General features: G+C 45.9%; 1 protein-coding gene across 6 annotated transcripts in view; it reads left to right on the top strand.

Moving 5' to 3' along the window:
* The window catches only part of MTF2 (metal response element binding transcription factor 2), a 181035-nt gene that overhangs the window by 64572 nt on the left and 90526 nt on the right, over positions 1–25937 (top strand). For 5 of the 6 annotated variants that reach the window (XM_063939878.1, XM_063939874.1, XM_063939877.1 and 2 more), the window contains exons 4-6: positions 13886–13981; positions 14608–14708; positions 15470–15618. In XM_063939878.1, coding sequence (XP_063795948.1) covers positions 13906–13981; positions 14608–14708; positions 15470–15618 — 326 coding nt within the window. In that variant the 5' untranslated portion in view covers positions 13886–13905. The remainder of the gene's footprint in view (positions 1–13885; positions 13982–14607; positions 14709–15469; positions 15619–25937) is intronic. The other variant, XM_063939876.1, reaches the window with a different exon arrangement.

Below are 25937 nucleotides of genomic sequence, written 5' to 3'. Positions count from 1 at the left end.
ACGGCAGTCGCCCACGTAAACAGACAGGGCGGCACAAGAAGCAGGAGGGCAATGGCAGAAGCTGCAAGGATTCTTCGCTGGGCGGAAAATCATGTAATAGCACTGTCAGCAGTGTTCATTCCGGGAGTGGACACGACCTCCACCCGAGAGAGTGGTGACTTCATCCAGAAGTCTTCCACATGATTGGGAACCGTTGGGAAAAACCAATGGTGGACATGATGGTGTCCCGCCTCAACAAAAAACTGGACAGGTATTACGCCAGGTCAAGGGACCCTCAGGCAATAGCTGTGGACGCTATGGTAACACCGTGGGTGTACCAGTCGGTGTATGTGTTCCCTCCTCTGCCTCTCATACCCAAGGTACTGAGAATTATAAGACGGAGAGGAGTAAGAACTATACTCGTGGCTCCGGATTGGCCAAGAAGGACTTGGTACCCGGAACTTCAAGAGATGCTCACAGAGGACCCGTGGCCTCTGCCTCTAAGAAGGGACCTGCTCCAGCAAGGACCCTGTCTGTTTCAAGACTTACCGCGGCTGCGTTTGACGGCATGGCGGTTGAACGCCGGATCCTAAAGGAAAAAGGCATTCCTGAGGAAGTCATCCCTACCCTGATCAAAGCCAGGAAGGATGTGACCGCAAAACATTATCACCGCATTTGGCGAAAATATGTTGCATGGTGTGAGGCCAGGACGGCCCCAACGGAGGAATTTCAACTGGGTCAATTCCTGCATTTCCTGCAAACAGGAGTGTCTATGGGCCTCAAATTGGGGTCCATTAAGGTTCAAATTTCGGCCCTGTAGATTTTCTTCCAGAAAGAACTGGCTTCAGTTCCTGAAGTCCAGACGTTGTCAAGGGAGTGCTGCATATACAGCCTCCTTTTGTGCCTCCAGTGGCACCTTGGGATCTCAATGTAGTTTTGGGGTTCCTCAAATCACATTGGTTTGAACCACTTAAATCTGTGGATTTAAAATATCTCACATGGAAAGTGGCCATGCTGTTGGCCCTGGCTTCGGCCAGGCGCGTGTCAGAATTGGCGGCTTTATCTTGCAAAAGCCCCTATCTGATTTTCCATTCGGACAGGGCGGAATTGAGGACTCGTCCTCAGTTTCTCCCTAAGGTGGTCTCAGCGTTTCACCTGAACCAACCTATTGTGGTGCCTGCGGCTACTAGGGACTTGGAGGACTCCAAGTTGCTAGATGTTGTCAGGACCCTGAAAATATCCTGTATGCACCCAACAAGCTGGGTGCTCCTGCTTCTAAGCAGACTATTGCTCGTTGAATTTGTAGTACAATTCAGCTTGCACATACTGTGGCAGGCCTGCCACAGCCAAAATCAGTAAATGCCCATTCTACAAGGAAGGTGGGCTCATCTTGGGCGGCAGCCCGAGTGGTCTCGGCTTTAAAACTTTGCCGAGCAGCTACTTGGTCAGGGGCAAACACGTTTGCAAAATTCTACAAATTTGATACCCTGGCTGAGGAGGACCTGGAGTTCTCTCATTCGGTGCTGCAGAGTCATCCGCACTCTCCCGCCCATTTGGGAGCTTTGGTATAATCCCCATGGTCCTTACGGAGTTCCCAGCATCCACTAGGACGTCAGAGAAAATAAGAATTTACTTACCGATAATTCTATTTCTCGTAGTCCGTAGTGGATGCTGGGCGCCCATCCCAAGTGCGGATTGTCTGCAATACTTGTACATAGTTATTGTTAACAAAATCGGGTTATTGTTGTAGTGAGCCATCTTCCTAGAGGCTCCTCTGTTATCATACTGTTAACTGGGTTCAGATCACAAGTTGTACGGTGTGATTGGTGTGGCTGGTATGAGTCTTACCCGGGATTCAAAAATCCTTCCTTATTGTGTACGCTCGTCCGGGCACAGTATCCTAACTGAGGCTTGGAGGAGGGTCATAGGGGGAGGAGCCAGTGCACACCGGGTAGTCCTAAAGCTTTTACTTTTGTGCCCAGTCTCCTGCGGAGCCGCTATTCCCCATGGTCCTTATGGAGTTCCCAGCATCCACTACGGACTACGAGAAATAGAATTATCGGTAAGTAAATTCTTATTTTTTGACTGTGTGACTAAAGTGATGGATAAAGGTGGAGCCGTGGATGTAGCTTATCTAGACTTTAGTAAGGCTTTTGACACTGTTCTTCATCTCCGACTGCTAAATAGGGAGAGAGATTCTGGAGAAATACGAGGAAAAATTACTTCACAGAAAGGGTAGTGGACAAGTGGAATGGCCTCCCATCAGAGGTGGTAGAGGCTAAGACAGTAGAGCAATTTAAACATGCATGGGATAGACATAAGGATATCCTTACAAAGAAATAAGGATCAAATAAGTTTTCTCTGACGTCCTAGTGGATGCTGGGGACTCTGTAAGGACCATGGGGAATAGACGGCTCCGCAGGAGACTGGGCACATCTAAAGAAAGATTTAGGACTATCTGGTGTGCACTGGCTCCTCCCCCTATGACCCTCCTCCAAGCCTCAGTTAGATTTCTGTGCCCGGCTGAGCTGGATGCACACTAGGGGCTCTCCTGAGCTCCTAGAAGAAAGTATAGTTTAGGTTTTTTATTTTCAGTGAGACCTGCTGGCAACAGGCTCACTGCAACGAGGGACTAAGGGGAGAAGAAGCGAACCTACCTAAGTGGTGGTAGCTTGGGCTTCTTAGGCTACTGGACACCATTAGCTCCAGAGGGATCGAACACAGGACCCGACCTCGTCGTCCGTTCCCGGAGCCGCGCCGCCGTCCCCCTTACAGAGCCAGAAACAAGAAGGTGGTCCGGAAAATCGGCGGCTGAAGACTTCTGTCTTCTCCAAGGTAGCGCACAGCACTGCAGCTGTGCGCCATTGCTCCTCATGCACACCACACACTGCGGTCACTGATGGGTGCAGGGCGCTGGGGGGCGCCCTGAGCAGCAATAATAACACCTTGGCTAGCAAAACTAACACCATATATAGAGCCCCAGAGGCTATATAGGTGTATATTAACCCCTGCCAGAAACGATAAAATAGCGGGAGAAAGCCCGCCGAAAAAGGGGCGGAGCCAACTCCCTCAGCACACTGGCGCCATTATTCCCTCACAGCTTCGCTGGAAGGAAGCTCCCTGGCTCTCCCCTGCAGTCCTGCACTACAGAAAGGGTAAAAAAGAGAGGGGGGGGCACAATTTAGGCGCAGTATATGTGTATGTATGTGTATATGTGTATATATATATATATATATATATATATATATATATATATATATATATATATATATATATATATATATATATAATATATATATATATATAATATTTATTATAGGCAGCTATAGGGGAAAACACTCTGTATAGTGATATCCCTGTGTTATATAGCGCCCTGGTGTGTGCTGGTATACTCTCCCTCTGTCTCCCCAAAGGGCTTTGTGGGGTCCTGTCCTCTGTAAGAGCATTCCCTGTGTGTCTGCTGTGTGTCGACATGTATGATGAGGATAATGATGTGGAGGCGGAGCAAATGCCTGTGAATGTGATGTCACCCCCTGCGGGGTCGACACCAGTGTGGATGGACTTATGGAAGGAATTACGTGACAGTGTCAGCTCCTTACATAAAAGGTTTGACGACATAGGACAGCCGGCTACTCAGCTTGTGCCTGTCCAAGCGTCTCAAATGTCATCAGGGGCTATAAAAGCGGCACATGGAAGTTTTACCCTATGTAAAGGGGTGGAACTTTTTGGGGAAGGTCTTTCAGACCTCGTTTCCACAGCTACTGCTGGGAAATCGACTTTTTTGCCACAGACTACCCCACAGCAAAAGAAAGCACCGTATTATCAGGTACAGTCCTTCCGGCCCCAGAAAAATAAGCGGGCTAGAGGCTCATCCTTTCTGTCGAGGGGCAGAGGAAGGGGAAAAAAGCTGCAGCACACAGCTAGTTCCCAGGAGCAGAAGTCCTCCCCTGCGTCCGGTAAGTCCACAGCATGACGCTTGGGCTGCTCAGGCGGAATCGGGAACGGTGGGGGCACGTCTCAGGTTTTTAAGCACACAGTGGGCTCTCTCACAAGTGGATCCCTGGGTCCTTCAAGTAGTATCTCAGGGGTACAGGCTGGAATTCGAGATGTCTCCCCCCTGCCGTTTCCTAAAATCTGCCTTGCCGGCAACTCCCTCTGCCAGGGAGGCAGTGTTGGTGGCTATTCAAAAACTGTATTCACAGAAAGTGATCGTCAAGGTACCCCTCCTTCAGCAAGGAAAGGGTTACTACTCCACAATGTTTGTGGTACCGAAACCGGACGGTTCGGTGAGACCCATCTTAAATTTAAAAACCTTGAACACTTATATCAAAAGGTTCAAGTTCAAGATGGAATCGCTCAGGGCGGTTATTGCGAGCCTGGAGGAGGGGGATTACATGGTATCCCTGGACATCATGGATGCGTACCTGCATGTCCCCATTTACCCTCCGTACCAGGAGTACCTCAGATTTGTGGTACAGGACTGTCACTATCAGTTCCAGACGCTGCCGTTCGGGTTATCCACGGCACCGAGGGTCTTTACCAAGGTAATGGCCGAAATGATGATACTCCTTCGCAAGAAGGGAGTTTTAATTATCCCGTACTTGGACGATCTCCTGATAAAGGCGAGGTCCAAAGAACAGTTGATAGTGGGGGTGGCACTTTCTCGGGAAGTGCTACAACAGCACGGCTGGATTCTAAACATTCCAAAGTCACAGCTGGTCCCGACGACACGTCTTCTGTTCCTGGGAATTATTCTGGACACAGACCAGAAAAGAGTGTTTCTTCCACTGGAAAAAGCCGACGAATAGTCATCTCTGGTGAGAGACATCCTAAAACTAGGAAAAGTGTCTGTACATCAATGCACACGAGTCCTGGGAAAAATGGTAGCTTCGTACGAAGCAATTCCATTCGGAAGGTTCCACGCAAGGACGTTCCAGTGGGACCTGTTGGACAAATGGTCCGGGTCCCATCTCCAGATGCAACAGCGGATAACCCTATCGGCCAGAACCAGGGTGTCGCTGCTGTGGTGGCTGCAGAGGGCTCATCTACTAGAGGGCCGCAGATTCTGAATACAGGACTGGGTCCTGGTGACCACGGATGCCAGCCTTCGGGGCTGGGGGGCAGTCACAAAGGGAATTTTTTTTTCCAAGGACTGTGGTCAAATCAGGAGATTTCTCTTCACATAAATATCCTGGAGCTAAGGGCCATTTACAATGCCCTAAGCCAGGCAAGACCCCTGCTTCAAAACCAGCCGGTACTGATCCAGTCAGACAACATCACGGCGGTCGCCCATGTAAACAGACAGGGCGGCACGAGAAGCAGGATGGCGATGGCAGAAGCCACAAGGATTCTCAGATGGGCAGAGAATCATGTGTTAGCACTGACGGCAGTGTTCATTCCGGGAGTGGACAACTGGGAAGCAGACTTCCTCAGCAGACACGACCTCCACCCGGGAGAATGGGGACTTCATCCAGAAGTCTTCCAAATGCTGGTCAACCGGTGGGAAAAACCACAGGTAGACATGATGGCGTCCCGCCTCAACAAGAAGTTGAAAAGATATTGCGCCCGGTCAAGAGACCCTCAGGCGATAGCGGTGGACGCTCTAGTGACACCATGGGTGTACCAGTCGGTTTATGTGTTTCCTCCTCTACCTCTCATACCCAAGGTACTGAGAATAATAAGAAGGCGAGGAGTGAAAACCATACTCGTGGTTCCGGATTGGCCAAGAAGAGCTTGGTACCCGGAACTTCAAGAGATGCTTACAGAGGACCCTTGGCCTCTGCCGCTCAGACAAGACCTGCTGCAGTAGGGACCCTGTCTGTTCCAAGACTTACCGCGGCTGCGTTTGACGGCATGGCGGTTGAACACCGGATCCTGAAGGAAAATGGTATTCCGGAGGAGGTCATCCCTACCCTGATCAAAGCCAGGAAGGATGTCACCACAAGACATTATCACCGCATTTGGTGAAAATATGTTGCTTGGTGTGAGGCCATGAAGGCCCCGACGGAGGAATTTCAACTGGGTCGATTCCTGCACTTCCTGCAAGCAGGGGTGACGTTGGGCCTCAAATTGGGGTCCATAAAGGTCCAGATTTCGGCTCTGTCGATTTTCTTCCAAAAAGAACTGGCTTCACTGCCCGAAGTTCAGACTTTTGTCAAAGGAGTACTGCATATTCAGCCTCCTTTTGTGCCCCCAGTGGCACCTTGGGATCTCAATGTGGTTTTGGCATCCCTGAAATCACATTGGTTCGAACCACTTAAGACTGTGGATTTAAAATATCTCACGTGGAAAGTGGTCATGCTGTTGGCCTTGGCGTCGGCCAGGCGGGTTTCAGAATTGGCGGCTTTGTCTTGTAAAAGCCCTTATCTGATTTTCCATATGGATAGGGCAGAATTGAGGACTCGTCCTCAGTTTCTCCCAAAGGTGGTGTCAGCTTTTCACTTGAACCAACCTATTGTGGTGCCTGCGGCTACTAGGGACTTGGAGGATTCCAAGTTGCTGGACGTAGTCAGGGCCCTAAAAATGTATATTTCCAGGACGGCTGGAGTCAGAAAGACTGACTCGCTGTTTATCCTGTATGCACCCACCAAGCTGGGTGCTCCTGCTTCTAAGCAGTCTATTGCGCGCTGGATTTGTAGCACTATTCAGCTGGCGCATTCTGCGGTAGGCTTACCGCAGCCTAAATCTGTAAAAGCCCATTCCACACGGAAGGTGGGCTCATCTTGGGCGGCTGCCCGAGGGGTCTCGGCTTTACAACTTTGCCGAGCAGCTACTTGGTCGGGGGCAAACACGTTTGCAAAATTCTACAAATTTGATACCCTGGCTGAGGAGGACCTGGAATTCTCTCATTCGGTGCTGCAGAGTCATCCGCACTCTCCCGCCCGTTTGGGAGCTTTGGTATAATCCCCATGGTCCTTACGGAGTCCCCAGCATCCACTAGGACGTCGGAGAAAATAAGAATTTACTCACCGGTAATTCTATTTCTCGTAGTCCGTAGTGGATGCTGGGCGCCCATCCCAAGTGCGGATTGTCTGCAATACCTGTACATAGTTATTGTTACAAAAATCGGGTTTTGTTGTGAGCCATCTCTTCAGAGGCTCCATTTGTTATCATACTGTTAACCGGGGTTCCTATCACGTGTTATATGATGTGATTGGTGTGGCTGGTATGAGTCTTACCCGGGATTCAAAAATCCTTCCTTATTGTGTCAGCTCTTCCGGGCACAGTTCCTAACTGAGGCTTGGAGGAGGGTCATAGGGGGAGGAGCCAGTGCACACCAGATAGTCCTAAATCTTTCTTTAGATGTGCCCAGCCTCCTGCGGAGCCGTCTATTCCCCATGGTCCTTACGGAGTCCCCAGCATCCACTACGGACTACGAGAAATAGAAATTACCGGTGAGTAAATTCTTATTTTGAGATAAAAATATGGTTAAAAAAAAAGTGCAGACTAGATGGGCCAAGTGGTTCTGATCTGCCGTTAAATTCTATGTTTCTATGTTACGGCAAGATTTAGCCTCTGAACCCTTCCCGCATTTAATTTGCAGCCATTGCTTCTAATTTGATTCCACCCAAAGTCTAGTATTATTGGCGCTGAAAACCCTGACACCCCATTGTTTTGAAAACATGCTTACAATATTTTTTTCAAGCACACATTTAATAGCACTACAGTTGGAGTGATATGGCTCGTGTCCTATGTATATTGACAGTCTGATACAACTCCTACTAAGCAATGCTTAGTGATTATGTTATAGAAGGCTAGATAAATATGGGGTACATATCAATTTTGGTGCATTCTATAAGATAATGAAAAATGAATGTTAAGGTATTGAGGACTCTAACGTGATATAAATGACGACAGATTGCTTATTCAAAGTTGTGCAAGACAGTGAAATGATAATCTGGGAAAGTAACCAACTAGACGCTAATGAGTGTGGCAAGGTTGTTGGAAGCAGGCTAGAGAAGAGGGTAATGGCATATCCTGACAGATGAGATGCCCGCTTCTTACCGGTGTGATTTTCATAAGCTATGTATCTTTGAAAATTCATATTGATTTAAGGAGATTTTTTTTTTAATTTTTAGCCAGCATGTGACATCTTGAGGGTATACGTTTTTTAATTTGCTGGCTGTTGGGACACCGGCGATCAGGATACCGACGCCAGGATTCCGACAGGTGGCAATGCTGGCAGCTGGCATACCGGCGCAATACGACTATTCCCACTCGTTTGCGTCAATGACACCCATAATGAGAATAGAACCTGTGTCAAGCGCAGCAAGTCAACGATCCCTCAAAGGGAATCTTTGCGCTTATCCCACTGCCGGCATACTGGCGGTCGGGATGCCGCTGATGGCCAGTATTCCGGCTGCCGGTAAGTCATACTGAACCCATTTTGATATCATTGTTCTTGTATTTTGAGATCTCTTGTCGCTACTAGGATGAGTCCTAGAAGGTAATAGTCAGTACCGGGAATATTATGGGAGATAAATACATTCCACAGGTAAAGGATAATATGGGCCTGAAAGATTTTCCCAGTCATCAACTTAATATCTTCAAAAGGGCAGGCCTAATATGTTGCATATAGTGCCCAGCTGTTTACATGCCCTCCAACAGGATAGGTAGGAGAGGTAGATGGGAACTTTCTGTAGTCAGTACCAGGTAACATTTGAACAATTTTAATTTAATATTAAATGGTTTAAACATGGAAAAATTTAAATGTGTCCATTCCTTTTGGAGGGCCCTGCTGTGGTGGTACAGAAAGTGATACCATCTGTTAGATGGTATCCGGTCTTTAGGTCGACCACTATTGGTCGACATGGCAAAGGTCGACATAAGTTTTCACTTTTTAAAAATAAATTATTTTTACTTTTTCATACTTTACGATCCATGTGGACTACGATTGGGAATAGTAATCTTGCCTGAAGCATAGCGAGCCTTGCTAGGGGACACTGCACTAATTGGGGTTCCCAGTCACTTTACAAAGAAAACGACACAAAAAATATATTGAACTTGTGTTGACCTTTTTCAATGTTGAAACCCTGTCAACCCTATAATCCACACCCCTGTCAGATATGGGGGGGAAAATGTCATAGTCTGCGACTTGTAGACTTCAGCTAGCTTCTGAAGAGTCTGACAAATGTCTTAGTGGCAATCATTTACAAAGCAAAAGCAACCTAAATCCGCCTTTCAAATTTGTAAACATTTAGGCAAACTCGCCGGGATCTCGCCGATGTCTTCAAGTCGTAGCCCATTACATTTCCTCTGTCTTTGTGGGAAGGGGCAGTCTATGTCCTTTTTAACTTAGAGGTGTCAGATCTAGATGAATGTTCTTTATTGAAATTCAAGCGACCAGGTTCTGGGATATGTGTTAAATATGGTAACTGACAAAGACAAACGCTTACGCTTGTTTGAAATGTCCTAAAAGTTACAACTATGAAAATATACACGTATACTTTGTTATAATAGCAAGAACAAATTAAAATAGTCAACTGTTATCTCAGATGTTTTAAGATCTGTCCCGAATGATGGTCATCGATTTTTAAGCAGTTCACATTTTGAAATTCAGTCATCTTCAGCGTCCCTTTTTAATAACGGTCTGAGTTATTAAACTGAAGTGGGTTTTCAGAGAAGTAGTCCTGCTGCAGACAGTAAATCAGTTCTGATTGAAGCTGGTTCTATGTGTAAACTGCTAGGCTGTACAGCAAGCATTCAGGAACATTAACATTTGTCTTTGAAATATTGCTTTCAGTATCTCTGAAGGTGGGTGCAGTAGTCGTTCACATAAGATCCACTTATGGACCTAATACACCAAAAATAGAGAGAGAGACAAATTCAGACCCTGTCGCTGATGTGCAAAAATCGCTATGAAGCGATGTTTTTGCATATCTGTGCATGCGCCAGTACACGCATGTGCAAGGTCATAACCTGCATTCTCTTCAGAACCCAGTTGAAGATCTGGAGGGGGTGGGAATGGGGCATTGACGCCGCGTTTTCTGGGCTTCTGCGCTCCGTTTAAGGAGCACGGTCCGGACAAGAGGAGTGTCCGCACCAATACTGGGGTGGGTTGCGGCGGCTGCGACCCATAACACGGATGGTAGCCGTCTGCCTTTGCAGCTAGGCTGTGTAGGCAGAGGGCTGCTCGAAACTTGCAAAATCATCGCTGCCATGTCACACACACGTCAAAGAATAGGCCTGAGTTAGGCCCATAGAGAGACCTACTTACCTAAACAGCTGTCTACCCTCCCCACTTACACTGGGTCAAAAGTGAGAGACTGCTTATTATACCAATTGAGTCTACATTTCCAGCTGGTACCTGTGTGTAAAACATTGAGCTCAAATAAAGTACTAATATATATCTCGGCATAAACTATAAAGTTACTATGAAGTTATACATGAACAAAATGTAGTTACAAATGTCACCCCATACAATGAACTTAAAGAAGACTTGTTTGTAGGGAGAATTTTTACTGAAAGTATTGGGTGCCAGAAGGCTACAATATTCGATATTCCTACATATTCCAAAGCAACAAGATTGATATTCTGCATTTTATATGTAAAAAGGTTAGAATGTGTGGATTTGTGTAGGAAATGTGACAATTGAAGGAGTCACTTATTTGACAGGCCAAAATTTCAGAGCATACTTAAACAATTCAAGCCTTTACAATCGCTGTTCTTGATGACCCATATGTATCATTGTGTGCTGGGAAGCAATTGAGCATTCTAGCCACCCAAGCCCTGTGGTCAGTATATTGACTGCAGATCAGCAACTACTTTTCTGCATTGTCATGTGCACAAGCAGATCGAGTCCCATTCACCTTTAGAAGCTAAGGGAATGCCCAAATGGTTCTTATCTGCTGTGAAATTCTATATTTCTGTAATCATATGACAATATTGACCTTTATAGAGAGTAGGTATATACAGTCAGGTCCATAAATATTGGGACATCGACTCAATTCTCATATTTTGAACTCTATACACCACCACAATGGATTTGAAATGAAACAAACAAGATGTGCTTTAACTGCAGACTTTCCGCTTTAATTTGAGGATATTTACATCCAAATCAGATGAACGGTGTAGGAATTACAACTGTTTCTATATGTGCCTCCCACTTCAAATCCATTGTGGTGGTGTATAGAGCCCAAAATATCAGCACTGAGTCGATGTCCCAATGTGTGTGTGTGTATATGTGTGTGTGTGTATATGTGTGTGTGTGTATATGTGTGTGTGTGTATGTGTATATATATATATATATATATATATATATATATATATATATATATATATATACATATATATATATATATATACATATATATACATACATACATACATACATACATACATACATACATACATACATACATACATACATACATACATACATACATACATACATACATACATACATACATACATCACACACACACACACACACACACACACACTGCTCAAAAAAATAAAGGGAACACTAAAATAACACATCCTAGATCTGAATGAATGAAATATTTTTATTAAATACTTTGTTCTTTACATAGTTGAATGTGCTGACAACAAAATCACAAAAATTATCAATGGAAATCAAATTTATTAACCCATGGAGGTCTGGATTTGGAGTCTCACTCAAAATTAAAGTGGAAAAACACACTACAGGCTGATCCAACTTTGATGTAATGTCCTTAAAACAAGTCAAAATGAGGCTCAGTAGTGTTTGTGGCCTTCACGTGCCTGTATGACCTCCCTACAACCCACACAAGTGGCTCAGGTAGTGCAGCTCATCCAGGATGGCACATCAATGCGAGCTGTGGCAAGAAGGTTTGCTGTGTCTGTCAGTGTAGTGTCCAGAGCATGGAGGTTCTACCAGGAGACAGGCCAGTACATCAGGAGATGTGGAGGAGGCCGTAGGAGGGCAACAACCCAGCAGCAGGACCGATACCTCCGCCTTTGTGCAAGGAGGAACAGGCGGAGCACTGCCAGAGCCCTGCAAAATGACTTCCAGCAAATGTGCATGTGTCTACTCAAACGATTAGAAACAGACTCCATGAGGGTGGTATCAGGGCCCGACGTCCACAGGTGGGGATTGTGCTTACAGCCCAACACCGTGCAGGACGTTTGGCATTTGCCAGAGAACACCAAGATTGGCAAATTCGCCACTGGTGCCCTGTGCTCTTCACAGGTGAAAGCAGGTTCTCCCTGAGCACATGTGACAGACGTGACAGAGTCTGGAGACGCCAAGGAGAAGGTTCTGCTGCCTGCATCATCCTCCAGCATGACCGGTTTGGCAGTGGGTCAGTAATGGTGTGGGGTGGCATTTCTTTGGGGGGCCGCACAGCCCTCTATGTGCTCGCCAGAGGTAGCCTGACTGCCATTAGGTACCGAGATGAGATCCTCAGACCCCTTGTGAGACCATATGCTGGTGCGGTTGGCCCTGGGTTCCTCCAAATGCAAGACAATGCTAGACCTTATGTGGCTGGAGTGTCTCAGCAGTTCCTGCAAGACGAAGGCATTGATACTATGGACTGGCCCACCTGTTCCCCAGACCTGAATCCAATTGAGCACATCTGGGACATCATGTCTCGCTCCATCTACCAATGCCATGTTGCACCACAGACTGTCCAGGAGTTGGCTGATGCTTTAGTCCAGGTCTGGGAGGAGATCCTTCAGGAGACCATTCGCCACCTCATCAGGAGCATGCCCAGGCATTGTAGGGAGGTCATACAGGCACGTGGAGGCCACACACACACTACTGAGCCTCATTTTGACTTGTTTTAAGGACATTACATCAAAGTTTTATCAGCCTGTAGTGTGTTTTTCCACTTTAATTTTGAATGTGACTCCAAATCCAGACCTCCATGGGTTAATAAATTTGGTTTCCATTTATAATTTTTGTGATTTTGTAGTCTGCACATTCAACTATGTAAAGAACAAAGTATTTAATAAGAATATATCATTCATTCAGATCTAGGATGTGTTATTTTAGTGTTCCCTTTATTTTTTTGATATATATATATATATATATGTGTGTAATATATGTATATATGTATATATGTATATATATATATATATATATATATATATATATGTATATATATTATATATATATATGCAATATATGTATATATGTAATAATGTGTAAATATATATATATGTAAATATATATATATGTAAATATATGTGTGTGTGTGTATATATATATATAGATATATAGATAGATATAGATATATATATATATATATGTGTGTGTGTGTGTGTATATATATATATATGTATATATATATGTGTGTGTGTGTGTAAATATATGTAAATATATATGTGTGTAAATATATATATATGTAAATATATGTGTGTATATAGATATATATAGATATATATATAATATATATATATGTGTATGTGTGTATATATACATATATAATTTTTTTTTTTTAATTTTTTTATATGGGTGACCCTTACCTACCTCATTCTAAGATAAGGAAAGTTATTTTTATTGTAGTGTATATGTTCATTTAGTGCTTTTAGTTCAGTTGTGTATATCTTGTTGTCCCAATTTCTTTTTTTTATCTTCAATGTAATAATAAAATAGTTGTTATATATTTATTGGCAATTTTCTTGGCAATTTTTTAATTTATTGACACCGTGGTCGCTGCTTTTCCCTCAACTATATATATATATATATATATATATATATATATATATATATATATATATATATATATATATATATATATATATATATTTTTTTTTTTTTTTTTTACACAACACTGTTAGGTTACATTGCACTATGTGTATGCACCTTTACGACTTTGACTAATTGGGGTGGGGGAAAGGGGGGAGTACATTACATCGATTAAAAATACTATGAACCATCATGGGAATTCACTGAAAATTTTTTTTTTCTATTTCTTTATTTCAGGGGCCACTGAAAGTGGGGAAATGGTGTGTACCATATGTCAGGAGGAATATTCCAAAGCGCCAAATGAAATTGTTATTTGTGACAAGTGTGGGCAAGGTCTGTATACTGAGCACTCTAACTTTTACATACAGACCTTAGAATATCCTCATCTAAATTAAGTGCTGATGCGTTTCCATGTAGTTAATCAATCCCAGACTGAATATAGATAAAACATTAATTTTGTTAAAATATTTATCAGATATATATATTTTTATTTTTTTTACTGATCTGATATATTTTTTTTTTTTTTTATTGTTTTTAATTTTGTAGTTCTGGTACTTTTGCTTCATATCCTAAAATTTGTGTTTCAAGTATTGTTTCCAAAGTATTTTCACATCATTAATTTGATACACTCTAAGTATTGAGTTTTATTAAGTTATTGCATGATAGCATTAGGTGGTTCCACAACTAAATAAACTGTTAATTGGAGACAGAGAAAAATATTGTATTTAATAAAAGCTTAACTGGCTACTGTACTGTAAGTCCTTTAAACGTGAACATTCTGAGAGCTGTGGGAATGTAAAGAATGCTGTAGGGATAACAAATGAGCAGTAAAAGAGAAATAATAAAAAAAAAAGTGTGTGTGTATATAGATATATATATACATACATACATACACACACTATAGGATTTTTTTTAAGGTGGCATTAAGTTTACCCAGAGTATTTGGGATTTGGTTTTAGGCTATCACCAACTGTGCCACACCCCCAAGATTGACTCGAGCGTGATTGATACAGATGAGAAATGGCTGTGCCGGCAGTGTGTGTTCGCCACTACGACAAAGGTAGAACTAGAATGAAGATGTTAGACCTGTTAGTGAGGGTTTTGCTTTTTCTAAATGTATTTTTGTTTTTCTTTCAATACACTGATCATGTTGCAAAGCTGGTTACACATGTGATACAGCAGAACAGCTGGCAAGTGTTTCACGTAGGCGTAGAACGGCTACTGTACTTTTGTTGAAGTTATTTTTAATCTACAATTAGTTAGTCCGTTTCATACTTATTTGCTGATTTACTGTATATTTGTGACTAGGTTAATTTGTAAAATGCATGCGTCTTGTAGAATGTGGACACAGAATGGGTTGAGGATTTTGGTGGTGGTGGGGGGTTTAAGCTCCAAATTGGAGAAACCTAACATTTTAATTGAGTGTTTTAGCCTGGGATTTCTGCAACAAGGATCTGTGTATGTTTTTGTCTGTTATAAATGGGATGGTATTGGGATCCCGGCGCTTGGGATGCTGGCTGTCAGAATACCAACATTGGCATCCCGACGCTCAGGATCACGACACCTTTATATGTAGGTATGCTATCCTTAATTCCCAAACACCCTAAGCTTCCCTCCCCACAGTATGATCCTAAACAGCCCCGCATACTTGCATTTGGGTTTCCGGCATCATGGTGTCTGTATTCTGAGCAGTGTCTGGATTCGGAACGCAGGTATCCTAACCGGAACCAGTTATAAATATGTACTTGTTTGTACAAATTATTTTAAATCTTTTGACTTTATACTTAATTATATGCAATTTATCTTACCGTGCATCTTCAGAGGGGAGGCGCGTTGAAGAAAGGACCCAACGCCAAAGCCCTGCAGGTCATGAAGCAGACTCTGCCATACAACGTGGACGATTTAGAGTGGGATGTCGGTCACAAGACCAATGTGCAGCAATGTTATTGCTACTGTGGAGGCCCCGGAGAGTGAGTATAGTGCATCTCTTATCCCAGACTATCGCATATGATAATGGTTACCCAGCCTATCCATTTCGACTGCTGGGTGACTTGTTTTTCAACTACTGTGTTGACACCTATGTGAAAATGAAAGTTGTACAGATCAAGTTTTCTCTTAAGTCCTAGAGGATGCTGGGACTCCGTAAGGGCCATGGGGTATAGACGGGCTCCGCAGGAGACATGGGCACTATAAAGAACTTTAGATGGGTGTGCACTGGCTCCTCCCTCTATGCCCCTCCTCCAGACCTCAGTTAGATCCTGTGCCCAGAGGAGATAGGGTGCATACAGGGGAGCTCTCCTGAGTTTCTCTGAAAAATAATTTTGTTAGGTTTTTTATTTTCATCAGGGAGCACTGCTGGCAACAGGCTCCCTGCATCGTGGGACTGAGGGGAGAGAAGCAGACCTACTAAAATTATAGGTTCTGCTTCTTAGGCTACTGGACACCATTAGCTCCAGAGGGTCGGAACGCAGGTCTCACCTTCGCCGTTCGTCCCGGAGCAGCGCCGACGTCCTCAGAGCCGGAAGATGGAAGCCGGGTGAGTATAAGAAGAAAGAAGACTTCAAAGGCGGCAGAAGACTTCAGATTTTCTCTGAGGTAACGCTGCGCGCCATTGCTCCCACACACAACACACACAGCGGGCACTGAAGGGTGCAGGGCGCAGGGGGGGGGGGCGCCCTGGGCAGCAATAATAAACCTCTAGGGACTGGCTAACATATATATATATATATAGGCTGCGGAGGCGGTATATTATATAATCCCCCGCCAGTATTGAAATTTTGAGCGGGACCGAAGCCCGCCGCCGAGGGGGCGGAGCTTGATCCTCCATCACTAACCAGTGCCATTTTCTCCACAGCACACTGCAGAGAAGCTGGCTCCCCGGACTCTCCCCTGCTGAACACGGTGACAGGGCAAAAAAGGGGGGGCACTTTTAATTGGCACAGTGAGTGTGTGTTTGTGTGTGTGTGTGTATATGTGTGTGTGTGTGTGTGTGTGTGTATATGTGTGTGTATATATATATTTCTCTAACGTCCTAAGTGGATGCTGGGGACTCCGTAAGGACCATGGGGAATAGCGGCTCCGCAGGAGACTGGGCACATCTAAAGAAAGCTTTAGGACTAACTGGTGTGCACTGGCTCCTCCCCCTATGACCCTCCTCCAAGCCTCAGTTAGATTTCTGTGCCCGACGAGAAGGGTGCACACTAGGGGCTCTCCTGAGCTTCTTAGTGAAAGTTTTAGTTTAGGTTTGTTATTTTCAGTGAGACCTGCTGGCAACAGGCTCACTGCATCGAGGGACTAAGGGGAGAAGAAGCGAACTCACCTGCGTGCAGAGTGGATTGGGCTTCTTGGCTACTGGACATTAGCTCCAGAGGGACGATCACAGGCCCAGCCTGGATGGGTCCCGGAGCCGCGCCGCCGGCCCCCTTACAGAGCCAGAAGAGCGAAGAGGTCCGGAAAAATCGGCGGCAGAAGACGTTCCTGTCTTCAATAAGGTAGCGCACAGCACTGCAGCTGTGCGCCATTGCTCTCAGCACACTTCATACTCCGGTCACTGAGGGTGCAGGGCGCTGGGGGGGGCGCCCTGAGACGCAATAAAACATGATAAAAATACCTTACATGGCAAAAAATACATCACATATAGCTCCTGGGCTATATGGATGCATTTAACCCCTGCCAGAATATACAGAAAAACGGGTGATAAGGCCGCCGAAAAGGGGGCGGAGCCTATCTCCTCAGCACACTGGCGCCATTTTCCCTCACAGCTCAGTTGGAGGGAAGCTCCCTGGCTCTTCCCTGCAGTCACTACACTACAGAAAGGGTTAAAAAAAGAGAGGGGGGCACTAATTAGGCGCAGTATTAAAACATACAGCAGCTATAAGGGGAAAAACACTTATATAAGGTTATCCCTGTGTGTATATATATATATATATATATATATATATATATATATATATATATATATATATATATATATATATATATATATATATATATATATATATATATATAGCGCTCTGGTGTGTGCTGGCATACTCTCCCTCTGTCTCCCCAAAGGGCTAGTGGGGTCCTGTCCTCTATCAGAGCATTCCCTGTGTGTGTGTGCTGTGTGTCGGTACGTTTGTGTCGACATGTATGAGGAGAAAAATGATGTGGAGACGGAGCAGAGTGTCTGTAACAGTGATGTCACCACCTAGGGGGTCCTGAGTGGATGTACTGTTGAAAATTACGTGACAGTGTCAGCTCTGTATAAAAAAAAACAGTGGTTGACATGAGACAGCCGGCTACTCAGCTTGTGCCTGTCCAGACGTCTCATAGGCCGTCAGGGGCTCTAAAGCGCCCGTTACCTCAGATGGCAGATACAGACGCCGACACGGATACTGACTCCTGTGTCGACGGTGAAGAGACAACCGTGATTTCCAGTAGGGCCACACGTTACATGATTGAGACAATGGAAAATGTTTTATACATTTCTGATAATACGAGTACCACCAAAAAGGGGTATTATGTTCGGTGAGGGAAAAACTACCTGTAGTTTTCCTGAATCTGAGAAATAAAATGAGGTGTGTGATGATGCGTGGGTTTCCCCCCGATAACAATTGATAATTTCTTAAAAAGTATTGGCTGTATACCCTTTCCCGCCAGAGGTTAGGGTGCGTTGGGAAACACCCCCTAGGGGGGATAAGGTGCTCACACGCTTGTAAGAACAAGGGCTCTACCCTCTCATGAGATGGCCGCCCTTAAGGATCCTGCTGATAGAAAGCAGGAGGGTATCCAAAAATGTATTCACACACATACTGGTGTTATACTGCGACCAGCAATCGCCTCAGCCTGGAGGTGCAGTGCTGGGTTGGCATGGTCGGATTCCCTGACTGGAAATATTGATATCCTAGATAAGGATAGTATATTATTGCCTATAGAGCATTTAAAAGATGCATTTCTATATATGCAGGATGCACAGCGGAATATTTGCCGACTGGCATCAAGTATAAGTGCGTTGTCCAATTCTACCAGTAAAATGGTCAGGTGATGCGGATTCCAAACGGCATTTGGAAGTATTGCCTTGGAAAGGGGACATTTGGGGTCGGTCTTTTAGACCTGGTGGCCACGGCAACAACTGGGAAATCCACGTTTGTACCCCAGGTCGCCTCTCAAAATAAGACGCCGTATTATCAGGCGCAGTCCTTTGTTGGCAAGCGGACAAAAGGTTCCTCTTTTCTGCTCGTGACAGAGGGAGAGGAAAAAGGCTGAAGAGATTACCCAGTTCCCAGGAACAGAAATCCTTTCCCGCCTCTGCAAAGCCCTCAGTATGACGCTAGGGCCTTACAAGCTCAGGCACGGTGGGGGCCCGTTCTCAATGAATTTCAGTGCGCAGTGGGCTCACTCGCAAGTAGACCCCTGGATCCTTCAGGTAATATCTCAAGGGTACATATTGAAATTCGAGACGTCTCCCCCTCGCCGTTTCCAGAAGTCGGCTTTACCGACGTCTCCCTCTGACAGGGAGGCAGTTTTGGAAGCCATTCACAAGCTGTATTCCCAGCAGGTGATAATCAAGGTACCCCTCCTGCAACAGGGAACGGGGTATTATTCCACACTATTGTGGTACCGAAGCCAGACGGCTCGGTGAGACCGATTCTAAATCTAAAATCTTTGAACACTTACATACAGAGGTTCAAATTCAAGATTGAGTCACTCAGAGCAGTGATTGCGAACCTGGAAGAAAGGGACTACATGATGTCTCGGGACATCAAGGATGCTTACCTTCATGTCAAAATTTACCCTTCTCACCAAGGGTACCTCAGGTTATGGTACAGAACTGTCACTATCAGTTCAGACGCTGCCGTAGGGATGGTCCACGACACCCCGGGTCTTTACCAAGGTAATGGCCGAAATGATATCCCTTCGAAGGAAGGGAATTTTAGTTATCCCTTACTTGGACGATTCCCTGATAAGGGTAAGATCCAGGGAACAGTTGGAAGTCGGTGTACCACTATCTCAGGTAGTGTTGCGGCAGCACGATTGGATTCTCAATATTCCAAAATCGCAGCTGGTTCCGACGACTTGTCTTCTGTTTCCTAGGGATGTTCCTGGACACAGTCCAGAAAAAAGGTGTTTCTCCCGGAAGAGAAAGCCAGGGAGTTATCCGAGCTAGTCAGGAACCTCCTAAAACCGAACCAAGTCTCAGTGCATCAATGCACAAGGGTTCTGGGTAAAAATGGTGGCTTCCTACGAAGCAATCCCATTCGTTAGATTCCACGCAAGAACTTTCCAGTGGAACCTACTGGACAAATGGTCCGGGCCGCATTTTCAGATGCATCAGCGGATAACCCTGTCACCAAGGACAAGGGTATCCATCCTGTGGTGGTTGCAGAGTGCTCATCTTCTAGAGGGCCGCAGATTCGGCATTCAGGACTGGGTCCTGGTGACCACGGATGCCAGCCTGCGAGGCTGGGGAGCAGTCACACAGGGAAGGAATATCCAGGGCTTAGGGTCAAGCCTGGATACATCACTTCACAAAAATATCCTGAAGCGAAGGGCCATTTACAATGCTCTAAGCTTAGCAAGACCTCTGCTTCAAGGTCAGCCGGTATTGATCCAGTCGGACAACATCATGGCAGTCACCCACGTAAACAGACAGGGTGGAACAAGAAGCAGGAGGGCAATGGCAGAAGCTGCAGGGATTCTTCGCTGGGCGGAAAATCATGTGATAGCACTGTCAACAGTATTCATTCCGGGAGTGGACAACTGGGAAGCAGACTTCCTCAGCACGACCTCCACCCGGGAGAGTGGGGACTTCACCCAGAAGTCGTCCACATGATTAAAAAACTCGACAGGTATTGCGCCAGGTCAAGAGACCCTCAGGCAATAGTTGTAGACGCTCTGGTAACACCGTGGGTGTACCAGTCAGTGTATGTGTTCCCTCCTCTGCCTCTCATACCCAAGGTACTGAGATTGATAAGATGGAGAGGAGAAAGCACTATATTCGTGGCTCCGGATTGGCCAAGAAGGACTTGGTAACCGGAACTTCAAGAGATGCTCACGGAGGATCCGTGGCCTCTACCTCTAAGAAGGGACCTGCTCCAGCAAGGACCCTGTCTGTTCCAAGACTTACCGCGGCTGCGTTTGACGGCATGGCGGTTGAACGCCGGATCCTGAAGGAAAAAAGGCATTCCGGATGAAGTCATCCCTATCCTGATCAAAGCCAGGAAGGATGTAACCGCAAAAACATTATCACCGCAATTGGCGAAAATATGTTGCGTGGTGCGAGGCCAGTAAGGCCCGACGGAGGAAGTTCAACTGGGTCGATTCCTGCATTTCCTGCAAACAGGAGTGTCTATGGGCCTGAAATTGGGGTCCATTAAGGTTCAAATTTCAGCCCTGTCAATTTTCTTCCAAAAAGAACTAGCTTCAGTCCCTGAAGTTCAGACGTTTGTAAAAGGGATACAGCCTCCTTTTGTGCCTCCAGTGGCACTTTGGGATCTCAATGTAGTTTTGGGTTCCAAAAGTCACATTGGTTTGAACCACTTAAATCTGTGGAGTTAAAATATCTCACATGGAAAGTGGTCATGCTGTTGGCCCTGGCCTGGGCCAGGCGCGTGTCAGAATTGGCGGCTTTATCCTGAAAAAGCCCTGATCTGATTTTCCATTCGGACAGGGCGGAATTGAGGACTCGTCCTCAGTTTCTCCCCATGGTGGTTTCAGCGTCTCACCTGAACCAACCTATTGGTGGTGCCTGCGGTTACTAGGGACTTGGAGGCCTCCAAGTTGCTAGACGTTGTCAGTGCCCTGAAAATATATGTTTCCAGGACGGCTGGAGTCAGGAAATCTGACTCGCTGTTTATCCTGTGTGCACCCAACAAGCTGGGTGCTCCTGCTTCTAAGCAGACTATTGCTCGTTGGATTTGTAGTACAATTCAGCTTGCACATTCTGTGGCAGGCCTGCCACAGCCAAAAATCTGTAAATGCCCACTCCACTAGGAAGGTGGGCTCATCTTGGGCGGCTGCCCGAGGGGTCTCGGCTTTACAACTTTGCCGAGCAGCTACTTGGTCAGGAGCAAATACGTTTGTAAAATTCTACAAAATTGATATCCTGGCTGAGGAGGACCTAGAGTTCTCTCATTTGGTGCTGCAGAGTCATCCGCACTCTCCCGCCCGTTTGGGAGCTTTGGTATAATCCCCATGGTCCTTACGGAGTCCCCAGCATCCACTTAGGACGTTAGAGAAAATAAGAATTTACTTACCGATAATTCTATTTCTCATAGTCCGTAGTGGATGCTGGGCGCCCATCCCAAGTGCGGATTGTCTGCAATACTTGTACATAGTTATTGTTACAAAAATCGGGTTATTATTGTTGTGAGCCATCTTTCAGAGGCTCCTCTGTTATCATGCTGTTAACTGGGTTCAGATCACAGGTTATACGGTGTGATTGGTGTGGCTGGTATGAGTCTTACCCGGGATTCAAAATCCTTCCTTATTGTGTACGCTCGTCCGGGCACAGTATCCTAACTGAGGCTTGGAGGAGGGTCATAGGGGGAGGAGCCAGTGCACACCAGTTAGTCCTAAAGCTTTCTTTAGATGTGCCCAGTCTCCTGCGGAGCCGCTATTCCCCATGGTCCTTACGGAGTCCCCAGCATCCACTACGGACTATGAGAAATAGAATTATCGGTAAGTAAATTCTTATTATATATATGTATGTATGTATGTATGTGTGTGTATATATATATATATATATATATATATATATATATATATATATATATATTTATTTATTTATTTCTCTGACGTCCTAAGTGGATGCTGGGACTTCCGTCAGGACCATGGGGAATAGCGGCTCCGCAGGAGACAGGGCACAAAAGTAAAAGCTTTAGGATCAGGTGGTGTGCACTGGCTCCTCCCCCTATGACCCTCCTCCAAGCCTCAGTTAGGTTTTTGTGCCCGGCCGAGAAGGGTGCAATCTAGGTGGCTCTCCTAAAGAGCTACTTAGAGTAAAAGTTTTGTTAGGTTTTTTATTTTCAGTGAGTCCTGCTGGCAACAGGCTCACTGCAACGAGGGACTTAGGGGTGAAGAAGTGAACTCACCTGCGTGCAGGATGGATTGGCTTCTTAGGCTACTGGACACTAGCTCCAGAGGGACGATCACAGGTACAGCCTGGATGGGTCACCGGAGCCGCGCCGCCGACCCCCTTGCAGATGCTGAAGAGAGAAGAGGTCCAGAAATCGGCGGCTGAAGACTTCTCAGTCTTCATGAGGTAGCGCACAGCACTGCAGCTGTGCGCCATTGCTCTCAGCACACTTCACACCAACGGTCACTGAGGGTGCAGGGCGCTTGGGGGGGCGCCCTGGGCAGCAATGAAAGTACCTATGCTGGCTAAAAATACATCACATATAGCCCCTGGGGCTATATGGATGTATTTAACCCCTGCCAGGTTGTCAGAAAAACGGGAGAAGAAGCCCGCCGAAAAGGGGGCGGGGCCTATTCTCCTCAGCACACAGCGCCATTTTCCTACACAGCTCCGCTGCTAGGAAGGCTCCCAGGCTCTCCCCTGCACTGCACTACAGAAACAGGGTTAAAACAGAGAGGGGGGGCACTTATTTGGCGATATTATTATATATTAAGATGCTATAAGGGAAAACACTTATATAAGGTTGTCCCTGTATAATATAGCGTTTTGGTGTGTGCTGGCAAACTCTCCCTCTGTCTCCCCAAAGGGCTAGTGGGGTCCTGTCCTCTATCAGAGCATTCCCTGTGTGTGTGCTGTGTGTCGGTACGTGTGTGTCGACATGTATGAGGACGATGTTGGTGAGGAGGCGGAGCAATTGCCTGTAATGGTGATGTCACTCTCTAGGGAGTCGACACCGGAATGGATGGCTTATTTAGGGAATTACGTGATAATGTCAACACGCTGCAAGGTCGGTTGACGACATGAGACGGCCGGCAAACCAATTAGTACCTGTCCAGGCGTCTCAAACACCGTCAGGGGCTTTAAAACGCCCATTTACCTCAGTCGGTCGACACAGACACGGACACTGACTCCAGTGTCGACGGTGAAGAAACAAACGTATTTTCCATTTGGGCCACACGTTGCATGTTAAGGGCAATGAAGGAGGTGTTACATATTTCTGATACTACAAGTACCACAAAAGAGGGTATTATGTGGGGTGTGAAAAAACTACCTGTAGTTTTTCCTGAATCAGATAAATTAAATGAAGTGTGTGATGATGCGTGGGTTTCCCCCGATAGAAAATTATTGGCGTTATACCCTTTCCCGCCAGAAGTTAGGGCGCGTTGGGAAACACCCCTTAGGGTGGATAAGGTGCTCACACGCTTATCAAAACAAGTGGCGTTACCGTCTCCAGATACGGCCGCCCTCAAGGAGCCAGCTGATAGGAGGCTGGAAAATATCCTAAAAAGTATATACACACATACTGGTGTTATACTGCGACCAGCGATCGCCTCAGCCTGGATGTGCAGCGCTGGTGTGGCTTGGTCGGATTCCCTGACTGAAAATATTGATACCCTTGACAGGGACAGTATTTTATGGACTATAGAGCATTTAAAGGATGCATTTCTATATATGCGAGATGCACAGAGGGATATTTGCACTCTGGCATCAAGAGTAAGTGCGATGTCCATATCTGCCAGAAGATGTTTATGGACACGACAGTGGTCAGGTGATGCAGATTCCAAACGGCACATGGAAGTATTGCCGTATAAAGGGGAGGAGTTATTTGGGGTCGGTCCATCGGACCTGGTGGCCACGGCAACAGCTGGGGTAAAAAAGGTGGATTTTCCAAGTCACATCTCAGCAGAAAAAGACACTGTCTTTTCAGCCTCAGTCCTTTCGTCCCCATAAGGGCAAGCAGGCAAAAGGCCAGTCATATCTGCCCAGGGGTAGAGGAAAGGGAAGAAGACTGCAGCAGGCAGCCCATTCCCAGGAACAGAAGCCCTCCACCGCTTTTGCCAAGTCCTCAGCATGACGCTGGGGCCGTACAAGCGGACTCAGGTGCGGTGGGGGGTCGTCTCAAGAGTTTCAGCGCGCAGTGGGCTCACTCGCAAGTGGACCCCTGGATCCTACAAGTAGTATCCCAGGGGTACAGATTGGAAATTCGAGACGTCTCCCCCTCGCAGGTTCCTGAAGTCTGCTTTACCAACGTCTCCCTCCGACAGGGAGGCAGTATTGGAAACAATTCACAAGCTGTATTCCCAGCAGGTGATAATCAAAGTACCCCTCCTACAACAAGGAAAGGGGTATTATTCCACACTATATTGTGGTACTGAAGCCAGACGGCTCGGTGAGACCTATTCTAAATCTGAAATATTTGAACACTTACATACAAAGGTTCAAATCAAGATGGAGTCACTCAGAGCAGTGATAGCGAACCAGGAAGAAGGGGACTATATGGTGTCCCTGGACATCAAGGATGCTTACCTCCATGTCCCAATTTGCCCTTCTCACCAAGGGTACCTCAGGTTCGTGGTACAAAACTGTCACTATCAGTTTCAGACGCTGCCGTTTGGATTGTCCACGGCACCCCGGGTCTTTACCAAGGTAATGGCCGAAATGATGATTCTTCTTCAAAGAAAAGGCGTCTTAATTATCCCTTACTTGGACGATCTCCTGATAAGGGCAAGGTCCAGAGAACAGTTGGAGGTCGGAGTAGCACTATCTCAAGTAGTTCTACGACAGCACGGGTGGATTCTAAATATTCCAAAATCGCAGCTGTCTCCGACGACACGTCTGCTGTTCCTAGGGATGATTCTGGACACAGTCCAGAAAAAGGTGTTTCTCCCGGAGGAGAAAGCCAGGGAGTTATCCGAGCTAGTCAGGAACCTCCTAAAACCAGGAAAAGTGTCAGTGCATCATTGCACAAGGGTCCTGGGAAAAATGGTGGCTTCTTACGAAGCGATTCCATTCGGCAGATTTCACGCAAGAACTTTTCAGTGGGATCTGCTGGAAAAATGGTCCGGATCGCATCTTCAGATGCATCAGCGGATAACCCTGTCTCCAAGGACAAGGGTGTCTCTTCTGTGGTGGCTGCAGAGTGCTCATCTACTAAAGGGCCACAGATTCGGCATTCAGGACTGGGTCCTGGTGACCACGGATGCCAGCCTGAAAGGCTGGGGAGCAGTCACACAAGGAAAAAATTTCCAGGGAGTGTGATCAAGTCTGGAGACTTCTCTCCACATAAATATACTGGAGCTAAGAGCAATTTACAATGCTCTAAGCTTAGCAAGACCTCTGCTTCAAGGTCAGCCGGTATTGATCCAGTGGGACAACATCACGGCAGTCGCC

Source organism: Pseudophryne corroboree, chromosome 9, assembly GCF_028390025.1.
Source record: "Pseudophryne corroboree isolate aPseCor3 chromosome 9, aPseCor3.hap2, whole genome shotgun sequence".
NCBI lineage: Eukaryota > Metazoa > Chordata > Amphibia > Anura > Myobatrachidae > Pseudophryne > Pseudophryne corroboree.
This window is presented reverse-complemented; position numbering and strand designations above follow the sequence as displayed.